At 30.8% G+C, this 21479-nt stretch overlaps 1 protein-coding gene across 1 annotated transcript; it reads right to left on the reverse strand.

Moving 5' to 3' along the window:
* Positions 1-777: 777 nt before the first annotated feature.
* On the reverse strand, positions 778-19337 carry LOC129983604 (kielin/chordin-like protein). Its single transcript, XM_056093134.1, has 5 exons — positions 19116-19337; positions 12724-12822; positions 10388-10501; positions 6131-6526; positions 778-947 (listed from the first exon to the last, which is right to left on the reverse strand). The coding sequence occupies exons 1-5, from the start codon at positions 19171-19173 to the stop codon at positions 874-876; spliced, it is 741 nt and encodes a 246-aa protein (XP_055949109.1). The 5' UTR covers positions 19174-19337; the 3' UTR covers positions 778-873.
* Positions 19338-21479: the final 2142 nt, after the last annotated feature.

Here is a 21479-nt window from a genome sequence, read left to right on the forward strand (position 1 = left end):
AATCACCGACAAACAATTAATACGAGAATCAGAAAAAGGAATATATATTTTGGACACTTTTTTTTCGATTGAAACCAAAACTAGACATAGAACTACAATTGTAGTTACAAGACCATATACCGAATTTCGTTTATATAAATTATCACGTTTTTGAGTTATGGTATTTACATTCATGAGAAAATAGTGACCGACAGACGATCCACTAATTGACGAATTTGGTCTCAAATTTTATATGCTCTGCAGTTTAAATCTGTACATAAAGGTGTATCTATAAAGCAACTTACATTTTGTAATTATTGTATTCATCTGTACTCGTACAGCTGGACAGATAGACTTCCTGTGGATGTATTTCGTTCAAAATTTGATATAAATCTACAGATGAGGTGTTCATATACCAAGTTTCATTTGTTTAGCTTAAGTTTTCATTCGTTTAGTTTTGGCCTATTTTTATTCGTTTAGCTTAACCCTTGATTTGCAGCGTTCACATATTGGCAGACATAATTCCAGAAATGTGTTTTCTCGAACTCATGGAGTATCAAAAGCAAAAATTAGTCTAAATCTTGAGTTCTAATTTTTTTGACGATTACAACACTTTATCTTTGTTCATATACGAGAAAATAATAATGAATTATAGTTGAAGGTTAAAAACAGAAAATAATTAAATTACAATAATACTACATAATTCATACATTTTACAGCATGAACAAAAACACGTTTTTTAAAAGTTGTTTCACGCTTGATTTGTTTGTTTTTGGTTTTTATAAAGGATACCAAATGTCACGGAAGACAGCAGTCAAAAGTTTATTGCAAGAAATTTACATTCAAAATTTTCTTTTGATTTATTTTTGCAGCTTTTGTCTTCTGTTGTTCATCTCAGCGTCCGTAATATCCACGATTCGTATTTGCGCTTGCTGAAGCCATTGAACCAGAACCTTGAGAGGGTGAACCTATAAAAAAAAATCAAGGTATAAACTACATGTTATTAAAAGTAAAATAAATAAATCTTTGAAAAAAAATATTCGGTCAATCCTCAAAGCGTATAAATTAATTTATAAATTATCGAATCAAAGCCTGTTCAAACTAATCAGGTTGGTACTTTCATATCCACAGGCTTTTATAATTTTCGACAGCATATAATCGTTCACTGCCATCTGTAACGTTTCGTAGAATTCAATACATTCTACCTCCCCCCCCCCTTGATTTGGTCTGTGTCATTATTGAAAAAGCAAATACATGGAATTGAAAATTGGAAAAGCCCAACATATGTTTTATCATAATCACAAACGACAACTCCGAGCCGCCTTGAAGGCACACAGAAACACATCCGCTTCAACAGCATGGTGGAAACTAAGGTCAAGTCCTAAAATCTATCACCAGCCACAGTACAACCCCTCCAGCAGGAGGCACGTCCCATTATCGGTAGGAAGAAGCTGACCCCACATCATTTTTGTACCATCAGGACGGCGAGAACCAATCTTCATATCGGAAGCTACCAATTTCCATATTTGAGATGCCTTCCTGAAAGATCTCTCTGTTGGCATAAGAATATGAATAGGTTTTTTTTAATGGTTAAATTGTTTTATTAATCTATATATCTTATCTTTGAAATGTGAATAACGCTAAGCAAGCAGTTATGGGATCCCAAACTTCCTATTTACTTTTTTATATGCAGTAGCATTTTAATAGCATCAAGGATTTTAACAGCAGTCAATAAGGTGAGGTCTGCATTTTTTATTATTTCCTATTTTTACTGATTCATTACATTCTCATTTCGAGGCAATTCGAAGTTATTGCTAATATTTTCTTTCGGCATTTTTTTAAAATTTTGTATTTTAAAACACTTATTTTTCTGCTAGTGGAACATTATCTATTTCTATTTGGTTTTAATAACTGGTTTTGATTTGAGTGTTTACGAATATTATGTATGGAGAAGATTCCATTACGAAGAAACAAAGTTTATGAAGAAAGAGAATAGCACAATAGAATACGAGACAAAACCAAATGACATTTAATCAGATCTGAAATATTGTTAACAGGATAACAACCCGAGTATATCCCCTGGTTAAGAAAATATTAAATAAAATTTGAATACGATAAATAAGAATTAGACATTATAAATTATAAGAATATAATTTAGAATAGCAAAACACACACACACACACACACAACTAAAATATCACAAATCTTGGCCAATAATTAATTTTTAAACCTTTAGATATAGGCATATGATTCCAATTGTAAATAATTCTATAAATGATGGAACTGTGGTGAAAGCTCATAAGCCAGTTAACAGCTACACTACACGAGCAATTGCTTTTGTATTGTGGTCATGTTACAGGACTGCGAACCACAAGGTCCCAAGTTCTATCCTCGCTCAATTCAAACCGCCACATTGGTGTCCTCGGACGATGAACCTTCAACCTTCGTACAGCTGTTGTGGCGCCATCTATCCACAGCAAACCGAAGTCGTCAAATTCACTCGACCCAGCAACCCAAAGTCGTCAGACTCACTTGACACAATAACACACACACACACACACACACACACACAAAAAAAAAGGTAGCAGCAACACAAAGTCATCTGACTCACTTGGCGCAGCAGCAGCAACTACTTACCCACACACGCTCGCCATAACGCTTGGCGCTACTCAAATGGGTACAGGCACATTAAACTCAACAGCTAATAAATAATACATCATCACTCAACAACCATATCGTTCGTCTCACCTCCGACTCACGGGAGGGAGAGTCTGTGGTGAAAGCTTATAAGCCAGTTAACAGCTACACTGCACAAGTAATTGCTTTTGTATTGTGGTCATGTTACTGGACTGCGAACCACAAGGTTCCAGGTTCTATCCTCGCTCATAACAAATCCGCCACAGAACCGTTATACTTTATGTTGTTTGAATCAATAAATAAATATACTGCTAAACATTTACGAAATAGAAATTTTTAAACTAGTGATGTAATAAAAGTGAAATCAAACAAATTTAGATTTTTAATAAAGTGTACGTTTTACAACTAAACCGAATTATGAAGCTTTAAATATCACTATTTCAGACGATTTAAAACTATTTCATTATTCGTTTCGCGTGTGATTCACTAATCAACTAGAGACTATTGCTCGAGATGACTTCTTAAAATACTTCATACTATAAAGTACAATACAACAACTGCTTTACTTACAGTCTCTATGAGAAAAACTCATGTAAGTGTTCTGAACCATACTCACAGAATCGTTTTTGCCCATTTTTGATGCCATTTGCCCATATGAAGGTTCAAGATTTCTAGATATGTCATCAAAGGTCGCCGTCCCCCCCCCCCTCTAGCTACCTATTTTCATTTTGAAGGGGAAAAAAAACATTATTTACATTCTCCATGGAGAAAAAAACACCTTTACAGGAATCTCCAACCACTACCATGGTACCGCTTTCAAAAATTAATTTGTTTCCTATGAGTATTACAGATAATACAATTTCCTGCAGCTTTATTTTCATTGAATCAATTTTTATCTTTTTTTCCACGTGACTGAGGTCTTTGATTCTAAATTTTTGAGATATTTCTTAGCTGTTAAACTATTAATATGGAATGCATTTATTTAAAATTTATTTTGTAATGTGATAAGATTGAAAAATGTGGATATAATGGAATTAATATATAACAAATTATTTCATAAGAAAACTAAAATGTGCATATTATGCAAAATAAAAGCGGAAATGAAAATCCTATTTCCGCTTTAATGTGGAAAGAAAGAGATTTTTTTTAATTTTAACTCTAGTAAAAACACTTATTGAAAGGATCTATTAAACAATGAAATAAATTTAAATTTTAACATACCAATAAAAATATAATTAATTGTGCACCAAATTAAATTTTTAAAAATTATTTAAATTAGGGGAAAGTTGTGCGGAAATTGAATGATTTAATTAAAAATGTTTTTTTTTGGGGGGGGGGAGGTTTATACATGGAAAAAATAATTTTTGTGCGATAATAACCGTCCTATTTTCTTTGAAAATACGTATTCCAAATTTCATTAAGATTGGGCAGAAACTATAGTTTCGTGTTAAAGATATACAAACAAACAGTCATATCTATTTATAGATAAGAAGTCATAAACTTTTAGTAGTTTCAATGCCGGAATAAAGGAAACACGTGGCTTCAAAATAACGTGACTTTTTTTTTATTTCTTCTAAAATCTATCACAAAACAATAATAAATATCGTAAAATTTAGAATCATTCTAGGAATGATTTCCTGGTTGTTGTTGTTTTCAGATTTGTTGTATGAAAAAAAAAATTGAAAAAAAAAAATGCCATAGTGGATACAATTTAGAGGAGCGAGAATCAAGTTAAGAAGTGAATTTTGAAACTAAACCATTAAATTCCAAATAAATTTAGAAGCATTAACTCATAAGTTTCTTTTATATTTAAGTTAAACACCAAAAATGCCATGAACATAAATTTTTAAAAATGATTTTTTAAGAAAAAACAAAATTGATAGAAGGTCATATTAAGGAATTAAAATTAATAAATGATTTCGATTGATTTTAAAATCTAGCTAATGAGTAATATATTCTTGGTGAATATATTCTTTTTCAGGAGTTTGAGAATATATATTGACTAAATATTCAAAGCATTAACAAAATGTGATCGATTTAGTCCTGGAAGTGAAAATGTAACAGTCGTCAAATGAAGATCCTGGACATTAATGGATTAATTTCGTAAAAATATGAAACTATTGATTCAATTCTTTATTTATATAGGATTTTTTTATCTAACTATTTGATTTGATTAGCTAACTATTTGATATATAAATCTATTTTGATTTTTTTATCTATTATTTTTTATCTAATTTTGCAGCTTTTTTTTTTAGATAGTTGAAATGCTGACTACATGATATCATTATTTGAAAAAGACTTTAATGAAGATCTAAAAGTGATATGTAGGGATTGTGAAGACATCTAGAATAATAATGATTTTAAAAATAATGTAAAGGGAAAATTATAATAATGATATATTATGAGCTCATTGAATAATTTGTGATTCATTTCATTATCTTGTATTTTATTATTTAAATTGTTGTTATACATGCTTAAATCTGTTGCATCTAATTATTATTTTTATTTAGCTCTTTTTTTACATTATTATTTAATTTCACTTATTATTTATATTACCCTTATTTATAATTTTACTAGCTGGTACTCGGTGCGGTGCTGCCGCAGAAGAAATAATTTTGGAAATATCGTTTGGAATTTGAAATAGCTATCTTGTTTAAATGATATTAACAATGATATTTATTTTCTTGTTGACAATGAATACATTCATCGAAAATGAATGATATATAAAGGAAAAGTATAAATAATATTTATTCTATTTATTTTTTACTTTATTAGTCAAGTATACTTTATCATAAACAATTTTTTTTTTATCGTCAGCAAAAACAAATAAATTTCTTGGCTTTCCGACTGTGAGCATCCAACATACAAATGGCCATGTGGGAAACATGGATCTCCTTGGTCCAAATCAATAAGTTGGCAAAGTTTTATAGCAATGGGATGAATGGTACGGCAGCGCATAATAAATAATGCCATACAAAAATTTCTTTTTATATATTAGATTATTAAATATTGTACTAATTATTTTCCATGTCTTTTAATATCATTTCTAATTATCTTTTCATTCTTATTTTTTTGTTTATTTCTTAAAGTAGAATTCAGTTATCCGAATTAAACAGAGGCATGTGAGATCATGATGTTTTCCTGTCGATTGATACCATGTGATTGAAAACATGTTTTCGCATGGTAACTTGAAATTTGCGATAGCCGATTTCAATTATTATTATTATTATTTTTTCCCCCTTCGAATTTAGAAACTTTTTTTTTTCTGCGTCCGCGCTTGCGTGCGCCTTTATATCATCTAGGATGATTATTACAAGGCTTCTAATCATTTATAACTATTAAATTTTTATAATATTTGTCATTAAAAATATAAATTTCATAAAGAATTAACAGTTATATTGTTCCATTCAACAAAATAAGTCGGATGGCCCAACAACTCTGTACTCAATTAAATGCTGTCGGTGGATTCTGAAATGATTAAACGCAAAATTTTAATCTCGCAAAATGAACTTACCATTGTTACATTGACAGGAAGGGCATGGTTGGGTGCTGTAATCGACATTACAACCATCTCCACATCTGACTGGTCCACACTGGACTGGCGAAGGGTTGTTGCCACATACGCAGGATGGACAAGGCTCGGTGCTGTAGTCGATATGGCAACCATTATCGCATCTCACCTGTCCACACTGGACTGTAGATGGCTGCTTGCTACATACGCAAGATGGGCAAGGCTTAGCAGAATCATCAATATAACAGCCAGGACCGTCACACTTTGGAGGGCTACATTGAATTTGTGGAGAACTACTGTCTTGGCAGTCGCAATATGGGCAAGAACCATGAGAGTACATCATTTTACAAGATGATGAGCATTTTGGCATAGAACACTGGGCATGCCTGCGTCTTCTATCTTTAAAAAGAAAAGAAAAAAAATCAGGTATTTAGATCATTAATAATTGTAATTGTGTCAAGTCAGTGTTATGCAATAATTACAAATTACTAATTTATCTTATATAAAAAGATGAAGTTTATTGAAATTTAAAGATAGAATTGCTGAAATACTGTATAGATGAAGGTCAGTACTTTTCCGATCTGATCTTTAGTAACGTGCTTTGACATGTTTTTGTTTTAAAATTTTTCTTATCTATTAGACATCTTTCGCTGTCCACATTAGCGTCATTCCTGGAGTTGAAATTATTAGACTAAATTACTCTTAAGAAGTTCATTAAAAAAATAATAGTATAATAAATAAATAGATGAAAATTAAAAATATTAAAAATGAATGAAAAATTATCATTTTTGTTAATTTATAAGCCTGCTAAAATCCACGTTAAAGCTGAATTATAAATAAATTTTCATTTTCTTTTCCTCAATATATTTCTCGCGACTTTTTTGCAGATTAATATAATGACATGAAAAAAAAATCGGCGCAGATGTATATGATTACACAATTTACTTAAAGTACAGCTTTATCCGTGAAGAAGAAAAATATATAGGCAGATAAATCAGCCCGTTTGTATCTGTTTCTATATTTTTTGTCAGCAGTTAATTAATTCCACTGACAATCATGTGTTCTTATACAACAACTTATTCGCTAAATTTGACCATCTAATAATGTTCTCTTGACCATGCTGATTGACCGTTATATTATTATCAATTTATCTTGTAATATCAATTACCTATATATAATTTGATTTATATTTGCAGTTTTTTAAGGAATCACCTCGACTATAAGTGGGATATTATCCATTGTAGAAAAATTGTGCATACATACATATTGTTACAAACCTGTAATTTTGCTTCCCAGTTCGAATAGTGTCATCATAAGAAAGACCGTTTTACAGCCATCGGTATTGGATGCTGCCGGATTTCGAGCCAGTGATTCCAGAGCTTGGCGACCATTTGGTGATTTGGCGACTTTGGCTACAAAATGGATAATGCTCGAAGCTTCGAGAATTTTCATGATTCATCCACTGGGAACCGAGATACGCCCAGATACTCCCTGGTTGGTCTAGAAGCTTCTAGTCCCGCCTCCCGAGAACTATAAAAGGCTGGCACTCGCAAACTGTTCATCGACTCCAACATCGAACCAAGTTTCCACTCAAGCCCCAGACTTCATCCACTCCAGCGAATCTACCAATCCAGAACTCCCCATCACAGATCGTGGGTAACAGCGCTTCGCACTGTGGATACCACAGAATCTTTCGTCTACGCTGTTCATCGTGTGGCGAGTAGTCGGAGTCGCCGACAAGTAACGAACCTTCGAGCGGATAGCGAAGCAACGTCGAATTACCAGCGTTGTATGGAGCGAGTACTGAGTTGAGCTGTGAGCATCGAGTCCAATCGTCTACTGTGGGAACAGCGGCGTATATTGTTGTGTAGTAGCCAGTTGTGAGAAGTAGTGAGTCGTCAGCTAAAGCGAGAAGAGACAGTGAGAAGTTCAGCCGTTGGAGAGACGGTAGAGCGAAGCTCCGAGGATCACCTCTTCTGCTGGATACTGTCTGGCCGCTTCGTGTGCTATGGACGATTACTAATTGTGGGCTACTCTCTGTTGTAGTGTCCTGTTCTCTTCACCATACACCCACTATCAAAAGAACCCGGCAGAGGAAAAAAATCCATAACAATATATATCACTTTGATTGGACCTGACTTACTTCGAAAGTTGCACAGTTGAAGTTCTCTAATCAATTTTTCATTCACTTTTTGGAGAGCTTGAGTTCTGAGATTTTGTGCAGATATGTGTTCTCGACGTCAGCACAACATTTAACCTTTGCAGAACTTAATTATCCTTTAATTTGATTAATTTTAATGAAATTTTTGTTCCATAGAAGAAACATTGAGATGAATTTGAGAAAAAAATTATAACAAAATTCCATTATATCTTACAACTAATCGCCTTTAGCGTCTACCTGGTTTGCCAGGATTAAAAGTTGCTAAAATTTTCAGTTGAAAAGTTTATATATTTTGTTATCAATGGCTTTCTCGACAATATATTTGCTACTTCAAATTTTGATAGATATATAGCATGCCTTATTTTAGAAACCAAACGCTATTCTATTCAGTTTAATACACATGCCCCTTCCTAATTTTCCATTATCTTACTAGTACTTCATTTGATAAGGAAGTGATTAAATTTTAAACTAATACAAACTTTTTCTTGCTGGAACTATTTAAAAACAAGAATGATTTTTAAAAGTTCTTCAAGTTTTGCAAGAGACCGACTCAGTAGCAAATTTAACAAAGTTTCTTAAAAAATCATTCAAAGTATATTTTAAATAAAAACCAACTCATGATGATCGGTATCATTATGCTGTCATTATCTACAAAAGAAGAAAAATTCATGGTGGAATACTTTTAACAACAACGAAAACGATTTGTGTTTTTTTTTGAAGATCAGTGAAATATACATATTGTAACAAAATAAGCTTAATTTAAAAAGAATTAATTAAAAATATGTAAAACATTGTACAACAATTAAATGGATATCATTAAGAAAGGTAATTTTTGGAATTTTATGATAATGTGTAGTTCTATTTTGCTTCATGGTAATTTCGGCATTTATAGAAAAAAATGTGAAAATTTTCTTAACTCTTAATTAACTAAAACTTTAAACAAATCTATCCGAGGTGAGCAGTTTATCTCGAAGAACGCCAACAAAAAAAAGACTTACTATCTACTTTATTATTAGTAGGAATAATAAATAATGAAATGAATTTATTGAAAATAGAAATAAATAAAATAAAACGGTTTTTATCAAATACTCTATTTTTATGGCAATTAAAAGTAACAAAAATCTAGGGGAGGTGAAACAAAATCGTAAAAGTGTATGGAACTGTAAACAGTAAGATAATTGAAAATTATTCTGTTGTGAATATAGTAAGAAAGACGCCATTCAAGCATTAATTAAAAATTTAAAAAATATTGTTACAAAAATATCCTGCCTGGCGGATGTTCAGTGAAAACGTAGGCTTAATAATGAATAACGATGTTTTATTCTGAACGAAAACATAAAACACAGATAATAAAACACATCCCAAGAATACATAAAGATAGCTATTACAAAAATCAGTAGTATACGGAGCGCAAGCAATAAATCGTCATTAAGTATTAAGACTTTTACATTAAACAACCACGACAGAACAAAAATCTCAGAAAGAAGTCTTTGGAGATGAACACTCCAAAGAAAGACTTTGCGCTCACTCGACTGACTACTAGCGTTTGTATGCCTTTGCTTTAATAGCTTCCATGCTAAGGCATCGAATGTTCTAGAACTAACAGCGGTACTCGGTCGGTAGTAATAAAAACATCGAAAAGATTCCAGAGACCGTTTTTGTCGCCAAATTCGTCGTCTTTTTGAAGGGGAGTTGGGGTCTTTGATCTGGTATCCATTCAAACACCCATTAAAATATCATTAAAACTTTAATGTTTACTATAGAATTAACTACACAAAGGAGCAAAATTACAAATTCATAAAAGTACTATGAATATGATTGAAATTTCAATTTACTTCGAATATTTCTAACCACGACCTTTACATCTATATCTTGGTCTTCAAATTTTTAATTAAAAAAATAATTTCTCGCTTTTACGAGCATTAATAAAATATCTTCCTTTAATCATTACTATTCGTCATTTCATCTAGTAAATGAAATTCCTTTTTTAATTCCATGATAATTATAAAATATCATTAATGTACTTATTGCGAGAAAAAAATGGTCTTTTAAAGGATAAAATATGTTACGTGAAATGGTACGTACAAAACAGCACTTACTTAATACTGTTGGTGGGGGGCATTCGCAAGAAGGGCATCCATTTGCGTTATTGACTATCTTGCAACCTGCCTGACATTTAGGTGGACTGCAGTTATTTCCTACATCTGGTAAATCTGTGCAAATAGGAGGCAATAAATATACACATTCCAAAAGTGATAATAATGTACATTAATTTACTCACAGTAAATATAATATTTTTAACGAATGTCTTAAGCCTTTCGTATGATTATGGAGACTCAAATACAGAAAGGAAAGAATAAAGGTTCCGAGCCGTATTCCATCAAGTCTCGTATATGGTTCTGTAGTGCCTATTAAATATGCCGTCACAGATCAAACATACTTAAGCTATTGTGACGTAGAAGTTTGAATTATGCCGACTCATGTGTCGTACTCGTCATCTGCCCATGGATAAAATGTTTGTCATAAATTAGCACAGATTTAACTTCATAACGGAAAGTTGATATTACAAGTACCTACTACTGCTCTGGATGCTAATGTCGTGGCAAGATAGAGGCTTTGTCGCAAGAAATTCTTCCTGACAAATCTAAATTATAAAAGAGACATCACAACCACAATTGCAAGACTAGGTAAAGAGCAACCATGCTCGAACCGAGACGCCCAGATCATGGGGAAGACGCGCTACCCTTAGACCCGGACACCGTCGATATAAATATCTTTTTGATCAAATGAATTTTCTATTAATACAATGTTAAAATATCGTCTAAAATTTGGATTTATATTGAGCAATTTCAAAATAGTTATTAAAAACTATTTTTATTTTTAAATTGTTTACTTTTAAAAAATACATCCGTAAATTCCACATTTAATGATCATAAACAAATAATTTTTAAGATTCTTTATTCAATCACGGATTTGACTGCTGTACAAAGTATAAAATCAAATAAGCAATAAAACTTTTCTGATGGTTTTAAATAACTTTGAACGAATTTATGGAATTAAACTATTTTTTTGAGACTTTTACAATGTAGGTTTCATTTGTTATAGAATTTTTATGCATAACAGTTGGCTACATATTTATTGAAATCGAAAAATAGTTATTTGTTTATTAATCTCTATTACTAATTAAACGAGTCCAGCTCATCATGAATTTTTTAAGCTAACTGACAACGACGACCTGCATAAGCCAGAATTTATTGAGAACTGATGCTTTTTATGAAAATTCCTATTTATAAAATAGTTTTTTATGAAAAAAAAATCAATCTGTATCAATCCCTCCTCTTGGAACTAAGAAAATTAAATTGTCTGCCTGAGAAAGCAAACTGAAAGTAAATTGCATTTCAAGGGATTAAAATATTATTTGTTATTTATTGATAAATAAATAACAGATTATTTAATAAAAATGTTACATGTTCAAAATAAATATTTGTTACCGTTTTTTTTTTTTTTTTTCGTTCTTATTTTTCAGCGTCATGATTTTTTTCCTTGATACACTCATGTTAAAACCTGGCTTTTCTTATTGCGAAATTTTGAATGAAACGAATTTCTATTATAGTTCCTTCGAATTGGCCACCAAATTAGAGACTAAACCGCCTTCGACAACCAGCTGGTGCAGTTGGAATATTGGTTGTTACTCATTTCACTTAAATCTCGTATTTATAATTTAATGTTCATGATGTTCTCAACAAATCATTTTTAAGTATCAAATTTTGATACATATCAAAATCGTGTTAGTTTAATAGCCTTACACCTATTCTGTTAATTGTGTATAGGAATTTTTCTAAAGGAGTAAAATGCCTTGCCATTATAAATAAAACTATCCGTGCGATGGATCTTCTGACTGTATGCATTTTTCGCGTTATGCTATAATTTCATATTTTTTATTTCGTTTTGTAAATTGAATATAATATAAAATAATCTTTCTTTCTCAGCTTTAAACTTTTGAAGAAAATCAATTCATTTAATGTTTAATTATTAGGAAAAATATTATCTAAAATTATGTAAAAAAAATTATTTTAAAAATTGTTGAAATTTTGAAAACCATTGGATGACATCTTGATTGGCATCATTTAAAAAAACTATTAATATAATTTAAAGTTGTGTATGAAATATATGTCTAAATTATCTTGGAAAGATGCCAAAATTGTCCTGACAGTTTTTTATTACTTAAAATTTCAAGGATTTTGCTTCGAGATGCACATTTTCAACCTTTAACTTGTTTTGCATTTGCATCTCTACGACAAACTCTCTATCCTGTAAAATCTCGACAGACTTACAGACAAATACACAAACATTATAATTTATTATTAATAGTTATTAAATGTGAATTAGATTTTTAAAACATAATGACATTAAAACAATATAAAATGGTACTTACTTTCGCTTGGGCATTCGCAAGTCGCACAAGGGGTGCCTGAGACCCAAATACATCCTTTCGCCGTATTGCAGTAGCCTCCGCATTGAGTGACTTGAGCATCTGTTAATTAAAGGTTAATTCAAAATCATAAAAATGAATGAATTCTGTATGATTATTTAGATGCTTATGACACTCTTTAAAGGCATTTCTCATATACATAAATTAACCCTTTCTAGAGCCGTGGGAAGTATGCTTCCCACCAAATTTATCAATCTTTGTATTAAATTATGTAGGTTGGCAAAAGTTCTGACACATTTTTTTAGTAAGTCAGAAACTTAGATGCTTCAGTTCTTTATCTCAGACAAAATGATGTCTTGATTTGTTACTTAATTATTAATTAACTAAATTAATTAATTAATCAAATTTAATTTATCTAATAAGCTAAACGAATCCCTTTTCTTATTCTATATTTTATATATTTAAATATTTTAACATAATATGACTAGAAAAAATGGCTCTTTAAAGGGTTAAAATAATTTTCAGGGTGATGGCTATACAGGTCACTTTGTCAATGAATTTAGTAAATGTGTATCAAACAATATAAAACAGTGCAAAGTGAATAAAACAGCTTTTCTACCTGATTATTTAGACATTTGTGACAGATTTTACAGATAGATAATATATTCAAAAACAAAAATAATTTTTGCTATAGAGCTCAGGGTCTCATACTCGAAGCACAACGTCTATACAGCTTTCTAGTCAAAGACTTTAGTAAAAGTAATGGATGTATTAAATAAAGTACATAAAACAGTTTTAATATCATATAAATTTACAATACTGCAACAACATAGTTGTAAGAAAAACAATATTACTTGCCGCATGCATCATTTTAGATAACAAATTGCTGGTAATATTAATAAAAAAATCTTTTTAAGTATTTAAAGTATATGTACAAAGGGCTTACCTTCCGAAGTAATACGAGTATCGTATGTTTTTATTCATGCAGCGCCATCAAGAAACTGAAATCCATTAAACCGGTGTGATACCCTTTATCTACTTTATTTTTTTTTTTGTTTTATCCAATTAACTTATAAATAAAACATCATATAATGACCATTCTTTTGGTTTGTAACTCCATACACTATTATAAAAATGACTTGTTATTATGTCCCTGACCTGCCCTGAATTATTCTTTAGGTATTTTTGAATCACCTTGTATATGAGTTTGCTCCCCCACCATTGGTAACAGGACGAGATTCCGCTGTTCAATGATAAAGTTTCTTGCTTCTTTTGTAGATTAAATAATGTTGGCGTTTTGAGTAGTTTCATCTCCAGTAATGGGGACGTGCAGCTGCCAATGATGGCTTTTAGGACTGAATCTCAATTTCTCACCTCCTTTCATTGCGATGAAGGTCATTCGTTTTATCTTGGATGTCTCGAAAAGACAGAAGTAACATGGTATATACGCTTTCTTTTAATATTTATTTATGGTAGGCAACTATTGAAACTAGTCCATATTGATTTAATTCCCATCTTTTTTCTGTCATTAATTTTAGATCGATGGAAATTTAAAAAGGAATATTGCACAAAAAAAAAAAAGTCATTTTGATACCTTATAGTAAATTTGGTATGATTAATAGCTACATATATAACAATTTATCTGACACGGTATAGGAATGGCCTAAAATTATATTAGTGTAAGTGTACGTTAGTGTTAAAAAGTTAACCCTAACCTTAATGTTAAAGTTCACCTTAAACATCTTAGTGTTAAAAGTTAAAGTTACCACTTTAAAAAGTTAATTTTAAAATACCTTATTTGCCTTATTTTATTCATTTATTATTATGCCTTATTTTAAATGCCTTATTTCCTAATTATAAAGCAGTGACCAAATTCAATTCCTTTCAACCCCAATGTTTTGAATCAAAGTGATATTTAAAATGACAACGTTGCAACACTTTTTTGTTCCTGAATAAAACGGTAGCTATTGTAACGTATTATTTAGAAAAATAATAAAGGGCATTTTATTAACACCACTGTAACTTTAACCCTATTATATAAACCCAACCATGCGTGGAAGTGCGCTGATTTAAAATAAAGTATTATGCGCTGCAAGGAAAGAATTATGATGTGGCAAAAGGTTTGGGAATTACACAGAGATACAAATATATGTCTCTTGAATGGGTTACACAGAGATTTGCAGAAGTTATTTGTTGTTCAAAAGTTAATAAACCTTTAAAAAATTGCTTGTTTAATATTATGCATGAATTTTAAATATTATAATATTAATGACAAAAAATTAAGTTGAATTATTTATTGTTAAACTATTATTTGTGGCCGTTGTATAAAAAATAGTATAATTTATTTATAATTTTATAAATTTTTATAAATGAAGTTCTAACTAAATCATTCAAAATTCTTAATATATTTAATTTCATAATTTGTTTTGAGAAAAACATTGTTTGAAATTAAATGTGAAAGAGAAAAGCCCTAGTCATAGGCCTAGACCTTTAGTAATTCAATCGCGTCTCAAAGTTTAATTCAGAGTCTTTCTAGAATATGATTATCTGCATTTTTTAATTTAAAATGTGCGATATCTATAGAAATTTATAAGTTAATGAATAAGAAGCCCAAAAGAGCTCTAAGTCTTAAGAAAGTTTTCAGTGCAAATGCATGAAATTAGACATGAAAGAAAACTTTATCACCTTCAACATGAACCTTTGTGAATTTAAACACTATATCTAAGTTCATCTGCAAACCGTCTTAGAAAATAAATGCCTGTCTCATGCCTTACGAATATAAAATTTACTGTCTACAAAATATTTTCTGGCAATCAAAAAATAAATTCCTAATAAGAAATTCCCCCAGATAACTTCTAAGCTTTAAAATATCGATTTTTTTAATGATATTGATTATTAATTGCTCGGCATATTGTTAAATTCGCTTTTATATCATTTTTGTAGTTTCGTTTTCTTCAGTTTGGAAACTTTTAAATGTTGTGATAAATGTTATCGTAACTTAATTATCGATATGTAGTATATTTTTACTTTATACAGGGTGGTTATAATTAAATTCCCCCCTATAAACAGCATCATACAACGCAAACGGGTGAACGGATTACAGCGAAATTTGGAATATAGACTATACATGAGATGCGCTCGTGGAATATCGAAAAAAAATTGTTCCAAAATGTCCACCAAAGGACGCTTTACCCGAAAAACATTAATTTTAACACAATGAACGACCCAAACGGATTACAGGAACAATATTAACAATCCAGAACAAGATTTATGAGTATTAAGACCGAGATTATGAGTATAAAACCTGGAAAAGCTGTCATTTCTAGGAAAAAATGCCGAGATTTGCATGCTTGCGAAGAAGAGGAAGCTTTATGCAAAACGGGTCAGGATAAGAAACGTTTGCAGTCGTTGTTGTGTTTTATGTCGATGTTCCCGGCTGTAATGATGACAGCATCTTGTTGCGACGGTGTTGCGGCATTGAATGGCTTAAAGAACTCCATAACACTTCATCTGCGAAGCATCACAACCGATAAGATCTGTTGTTGAGCACACTGTCCATCGACTTGCAATTTTGCAGGTGAATGAGGGTGGTTACATGAAGCACCTTTCCCTATATCATCCTGGACACTATTAACAACTGCTTCTCTTGTGCAATTTCTTCCTAATCTGTTCTTATTATGGCAAAATGAACTGTTTTTTTTTCCCTCTCAAATAGCGTACTGTTATTTTTTCCTTACCTTTACTTAATGTGGTTCGATGACAAGGTGATTATAAACGAGTCAATAAATGTTAATATTGTTTTTATATTCCGTTCGGTCTTTTATTGTGTTAAAAATTAATGCTTTTTCAGGAAAGGCGCCCTCTGGTGGACATTTTGGAACTAAAAACTTTTTTTCAAAATTCCGTGAGTGCATCGCGTTTATAGTCTATTTATCGAATTTCATTGTAATCCGTTCACCCGTTTGCGTTGTATGATGCTGTTTAAAGGGGAAGTTTGATTATAACCATCCTGTATTTCAATGATGGCACGATACTAGAACCATTTCGAGAAAAGAAGAAAGTGTATAACGTTGTCATTTGGAAAAGAAAAGTGTGATATTCTATTTGAGAACTCAAATTAATGAGATAAAATAAAATAATTCATTTTTAACAATTATTTTAATCGTTATCAGGTGATACTGATTTATTTGTTATTTTCAGCAAAATACAACAAAAATATGTATTTTTATCCTGTCAAGTTTCTATCCGATGCGATATCTCGCGAAGACTGAAATTTTACAGGATAAGTAAACTGAATTTTATCAATAAACCAATTTCAACTGGGTGATAATGGGAAAATTATCTCAATTAAAATAGCAGCGATAGATATGCACTAATTAGCGTCTGAAATTAACTGTATAATGAAGAAAAATGATTTTTAAAATGATCAACAACATTTTTAGTTTCCCATTTCTTTTCTGTTTTCCAGTTGTCACATTAATATAATATATAGTTATATAGATTTCAGAACAATTGCTAATCTTATTATTTTTACTTTTCCGGGTGTTATAACTATGATACTGAAAATGGGCTACGCTTTGATATCGTATTCACTTTTAATTTTTAAAAGCAGACAACAGAGGCGATTGATCATAAATATCAATAAAAATTTAGCAGCCAAAATACAAGAAAGCAAAATCTCAAAAGTTCTTCATGAAATTAAGATCCTGGAAGTAAAATAGAAAATGCTTTTTCTCTTTATAAATATTTTAAATGTGAAATATATTCTTTTTATCTTCTACCTGACTATGCATGCACATCATCATGTTCTTTCTATTTATCATATTTTAAATGTCCTTATTTTAATTCGGCAATTTTAACACTATATTTTAGATATCGGAAAAATGTGGTCTAACCCGAATCTGTTTGCTCTCCTAGGAACCGTTGCCTTTTAATGTGATAATTAAATCTTACCTCTTGTATTAGATGCTATTTAATTTTTATTTTGTCTTTTTCATCCATTGAATTGAAATTAAAATCTTGATTGAGAATGGTTTTGCATTTTTTTCCGAGGTATCTGCAATGATTTCCAGAAAGATTTCAAGATTTTCGTTCATAATTTTTTTAGATGTTGTTTTATATTTTAACTCGAATGTGATGAAGTATAGATTCCACAGCTCTTGTGCTATCAATTTTACTAATAAACTGCTTCTTATTAGATACCTGATTGCCCCTTAGTTTTATAGGAAATCATTCATCACATATGTGGTGATATTAATGTAAAGTGAATAAGCTCTGATTCAATTAGAGCTGCTATAAAGACACCTTATGAATTAAGTTAGTGTAAAGACTTCCATCATTGCATTTTCACATTTATCTATGATGTTTCACATTTATTATGATGTTGCAGCCATAGGTGTATCTCATTGCGATGCATGTAAGACCCTTGAGGGCCAGATCTGTCTATGATGGTATCGTGTATAGAAAGGTAAGACTCCGCCTATCCTATGTACCGGGATTCTATGGAGACGTAGTAAAGAACATATTTCTAACGAGGTCATTGGACGGACTTGGTGAAATTACTGCTTCGAAATAATCCTTCCAAACTCGGTCAATCGCTGTCGTTAAGCATAAAAATAATGCTTTGTCCATTTTTCAACATTGCTACAATTAATTGCCTAGACATCCAAAGAATTGTTGTGCATTTGGGAAATGTTGATTAAGTTACTTTAAGTATTATAAATATCTTCAAATTACAAGCTGCTGAACAATGCAAATTGATTCGTATAAACACTCCTGCGACCTGCTTTGACTCTATGTCTGTTTCAACCATTGCTGCATTAAATGTCAAGATATCCAAAGAATTATTTTATGTGTATGAAATGTTGATTAAATTTCGTTAAGCACTATAAACATCTACAAACCTACAAAATGTTGAACAATACAAGTTGATTCATGTAAACACGGCCGTCATCTGCTTTGACTTTATTCTGTTTCAACCATTTCTGAAATTAAATATCAAGACATCCAAAGAATTGTTGTATATATATGAAATGTTTATTAAATTGCCTTAAGCATTATAAACATATACAAGCCTATAAGTTGTCGAACAGTAGAAGTTGATCCATAAAAACAGTCCTCTAACAAATCTCAAATTAAAAGTTTAAGTTTCTTTTTGGCATGGTTAGTTTCAGGTAACCAAATTGGTTGGTATTTTTTGGAAGATGTTCTTAACAGTAAGCAATAAATAATGGTCATCCATTATAGTATCGTCTTTTAAGCCACACCTGTGCCTTTTCTCTATCCAAAGAATCTGCTTTGATGAAGTGCGAAAACCTCATGTGATGTAAACATTTGATTCAAGTGAAAGTCACGACGGTATCAAATATGACAAAAAACAATGAATTCTTACTTACCAACTGGGGAGAATTCCACAATAAATCCGATGATCAACAGAGCTGCAAAGTATATCATGGCTGCTATAGTTGCTTGAAAAGAAACCGAAATTTTCTTGGGGAAGCCTTCTATTTATATGACATTACTTTGAACCCATATCACGTGTCATTTGCGTCACATTCATATATTTAATACGGAAGCATAAGAAAGTTTCACGATCTTCGTGATAAACATTTTTCTTCCAGACAAAAGATTTTTTACGGCGCAATTCCTAAAACAGTGTTACCTATCGAGTAACACTTAAATGCTTGGTGCAAGTGGGGATGAGTGATTCCGAACATGATTTCGCACACAATTGGCGATGAAGTTTAAAGAAGTAACAATTGTTTTATTGCAAGTTTGGGCACTCGAATAAATTCTGCAACAGCGTGCCATTGTCTTTGGCTGCCTCCTTACCATGTTTGATTGATGATGGAAATGAGAAGAAAAAAAGGAACGATAAAAGAAAACGTGGCAGAGAATTTGAACAAAGAAAGGATATTCCGTCATGGCGTAAATCGTAAATTCATTTGCAAATCGGGACGAACTGGATGAAATGGAGCTGATTTAATTGGTTTCACGTGTGACCGTGAAATTTTAAACAATGATAAGATGGCGGATGCGTGGTAAGGCAGTTAATTCCGACGATAACGGTTTTTTTATCTCCTGAATCATATTTTGTTTTAATAATTCTTCTTCATCTGTGTGAGGAGCTTAGTTAATTAGTCGGAAATAGGGGTTATTTTATTAGTAGTTATCGTTAATTTTCGATGTCGATATTTCGTCTTAAGTAATAATCAAACAGGAATAACTATAAAACATACACAGGCAAATAAAAAAATGAAAACGATATTAAAAGTTACAGACTTTTTACGATGATATGTATCAATGAATTTTATTTCTGGTAATTTAAGCACTCAGCTTTTTAATTAAAAATTAAATGAGTTAAACAGATTTGCAATATTAAGCTCGTATGTCGCTTCAATTACTATTAGGATATCATAATATATATACAATTTACTAATGGTGTTAAAATTATATTTGTTTAAATTTAAATATAGTTATTATTTTAAATTAATTATAAAAAATATAAAAAAAGAAATACAGAAGTTTTAACACATATATTTGAAATAATAAAGCAAATCAATAAACTAGTAGTTCAGCTTAAAGCCATATAATGATTTCGAAGAATTTGATGACTATTACTGGGCCATAACATCACCAAGATATATCATCCGAAATGAATCGATATATCACGATTTTATTATTTAATTTTTTCAATTACAAATTATAAATAATTTGTAATTGACATCAGAATTGCTTTAAAAAAATAGGAAATTTGAGTTATCTTGCTAATTTTCATGTATATAATTAAAAAAAATTCGTGGTTTTCCTTTCAATAAAATAATTAAAGGATATTGATATTTAAACATTTTAATAGAGATTGTTTCAGTCGCATTTCGTTTAGCTATGTGTGCAATTTTTAGAATATCTTAGAATTTTGTTTCTTCAATAATGGAGTAATTTTTTAAACATTACCTTTTTTTAATGCTAATTTAGAACATTTCAGTTCCTTTCATCCTTTTCTCTCTCTCTGTCGCGCACGCGCACGCACACAAACACACGCGCAGCACACACACACACACACACAAGACTGAATTGTTATAGCAGTGAATTCAGTAACCAGGAACCAGTCACTTCATTTTTGGCAAGTGATGAATTTCCGATACGATATTTGTCGCATAACAAATGTAGCTTGTGTTAAATATATTAATGGACTTTCTTCGATTTATAAATATATCTTGGGGGTTTTTCATTAGGAATATATTCCTTTAATAACCCTATATAAAAAATGATTTTGAGAGAATGGTCGATTACATACCATTATTTCAAATACTATCTTTCACCTAACACTTAGAATTGGTAACTTATTTCTTTATGCTAAACATTCAACCATTACTCAGATATCTATTGAGGCTTGAAAAATGCGATTTGGAAATGGTAAACAGGATTCTTTCAGAGATCAATGTAACTGGCAAGGTGTTTCAGAAAAAAAAGAAATCAACTTAAATTGTTATTTTTTTTTTTTTTACTTCATTGCTGAAATATATAAAATAATTTACTTAGCTTCTTTGAAATAACAAATTACTTTCTACAAGTCAATGTTTCCCTTTTAATTAAACAATTTGATTAAGAGATGCTTAAGAAGCTAGAATTTGTTTTGATATATAAAAAAAATCTTTTATTGTTTATTACACTGACTTCATAGAATTGGATAGAGAATAAAGAAATTTAATAAAAAAAACACCATCTAATACATAATCAGAGAAGGTGTTCTATCGAAA

This window comes from Argiope bruennichi, chromosome 9, assembly GCF_947563725.1.
Source record: "Argiope bruennichi chromosome 9, qqArgBrue1.1, whole genome shotgun sequence".
Taxonomy (NCBI): domain Eukaryota; kingdom Metazoa; phylum Arthropoda; class Arachnida; order Araneae; family Araneidae; genus Argiope; species Argiope bruennichi.

What these genes read in the sequence shown, in the direction of transcription:
- LOC129983604 (XM_056093134.1), bottom strand. Translation starts at nt 19,173, where the DNA reads ATGATATACTTTGCAGCTCTGTTGATCATCGGATTTATTGTGGAATTC. An exon ending in TGTGGAATTCTCCCCAGTTG is followed by an intron (nt 12,823 to 19,115) that starts GTAAGTAAGAAT and finishes TTTAATTAACAG; the next exon opens with ATGCTCAAGTCACTCAATGC. An exon ending in TTCCTGTCAATGTAACAATG is followed by an intron (nt 948 to 6,130) that starts GTAAGTTCATTT and finishes TTTTTTTTATAG; the next exon opens with GTTCACCCTCTCAAGGTTCT.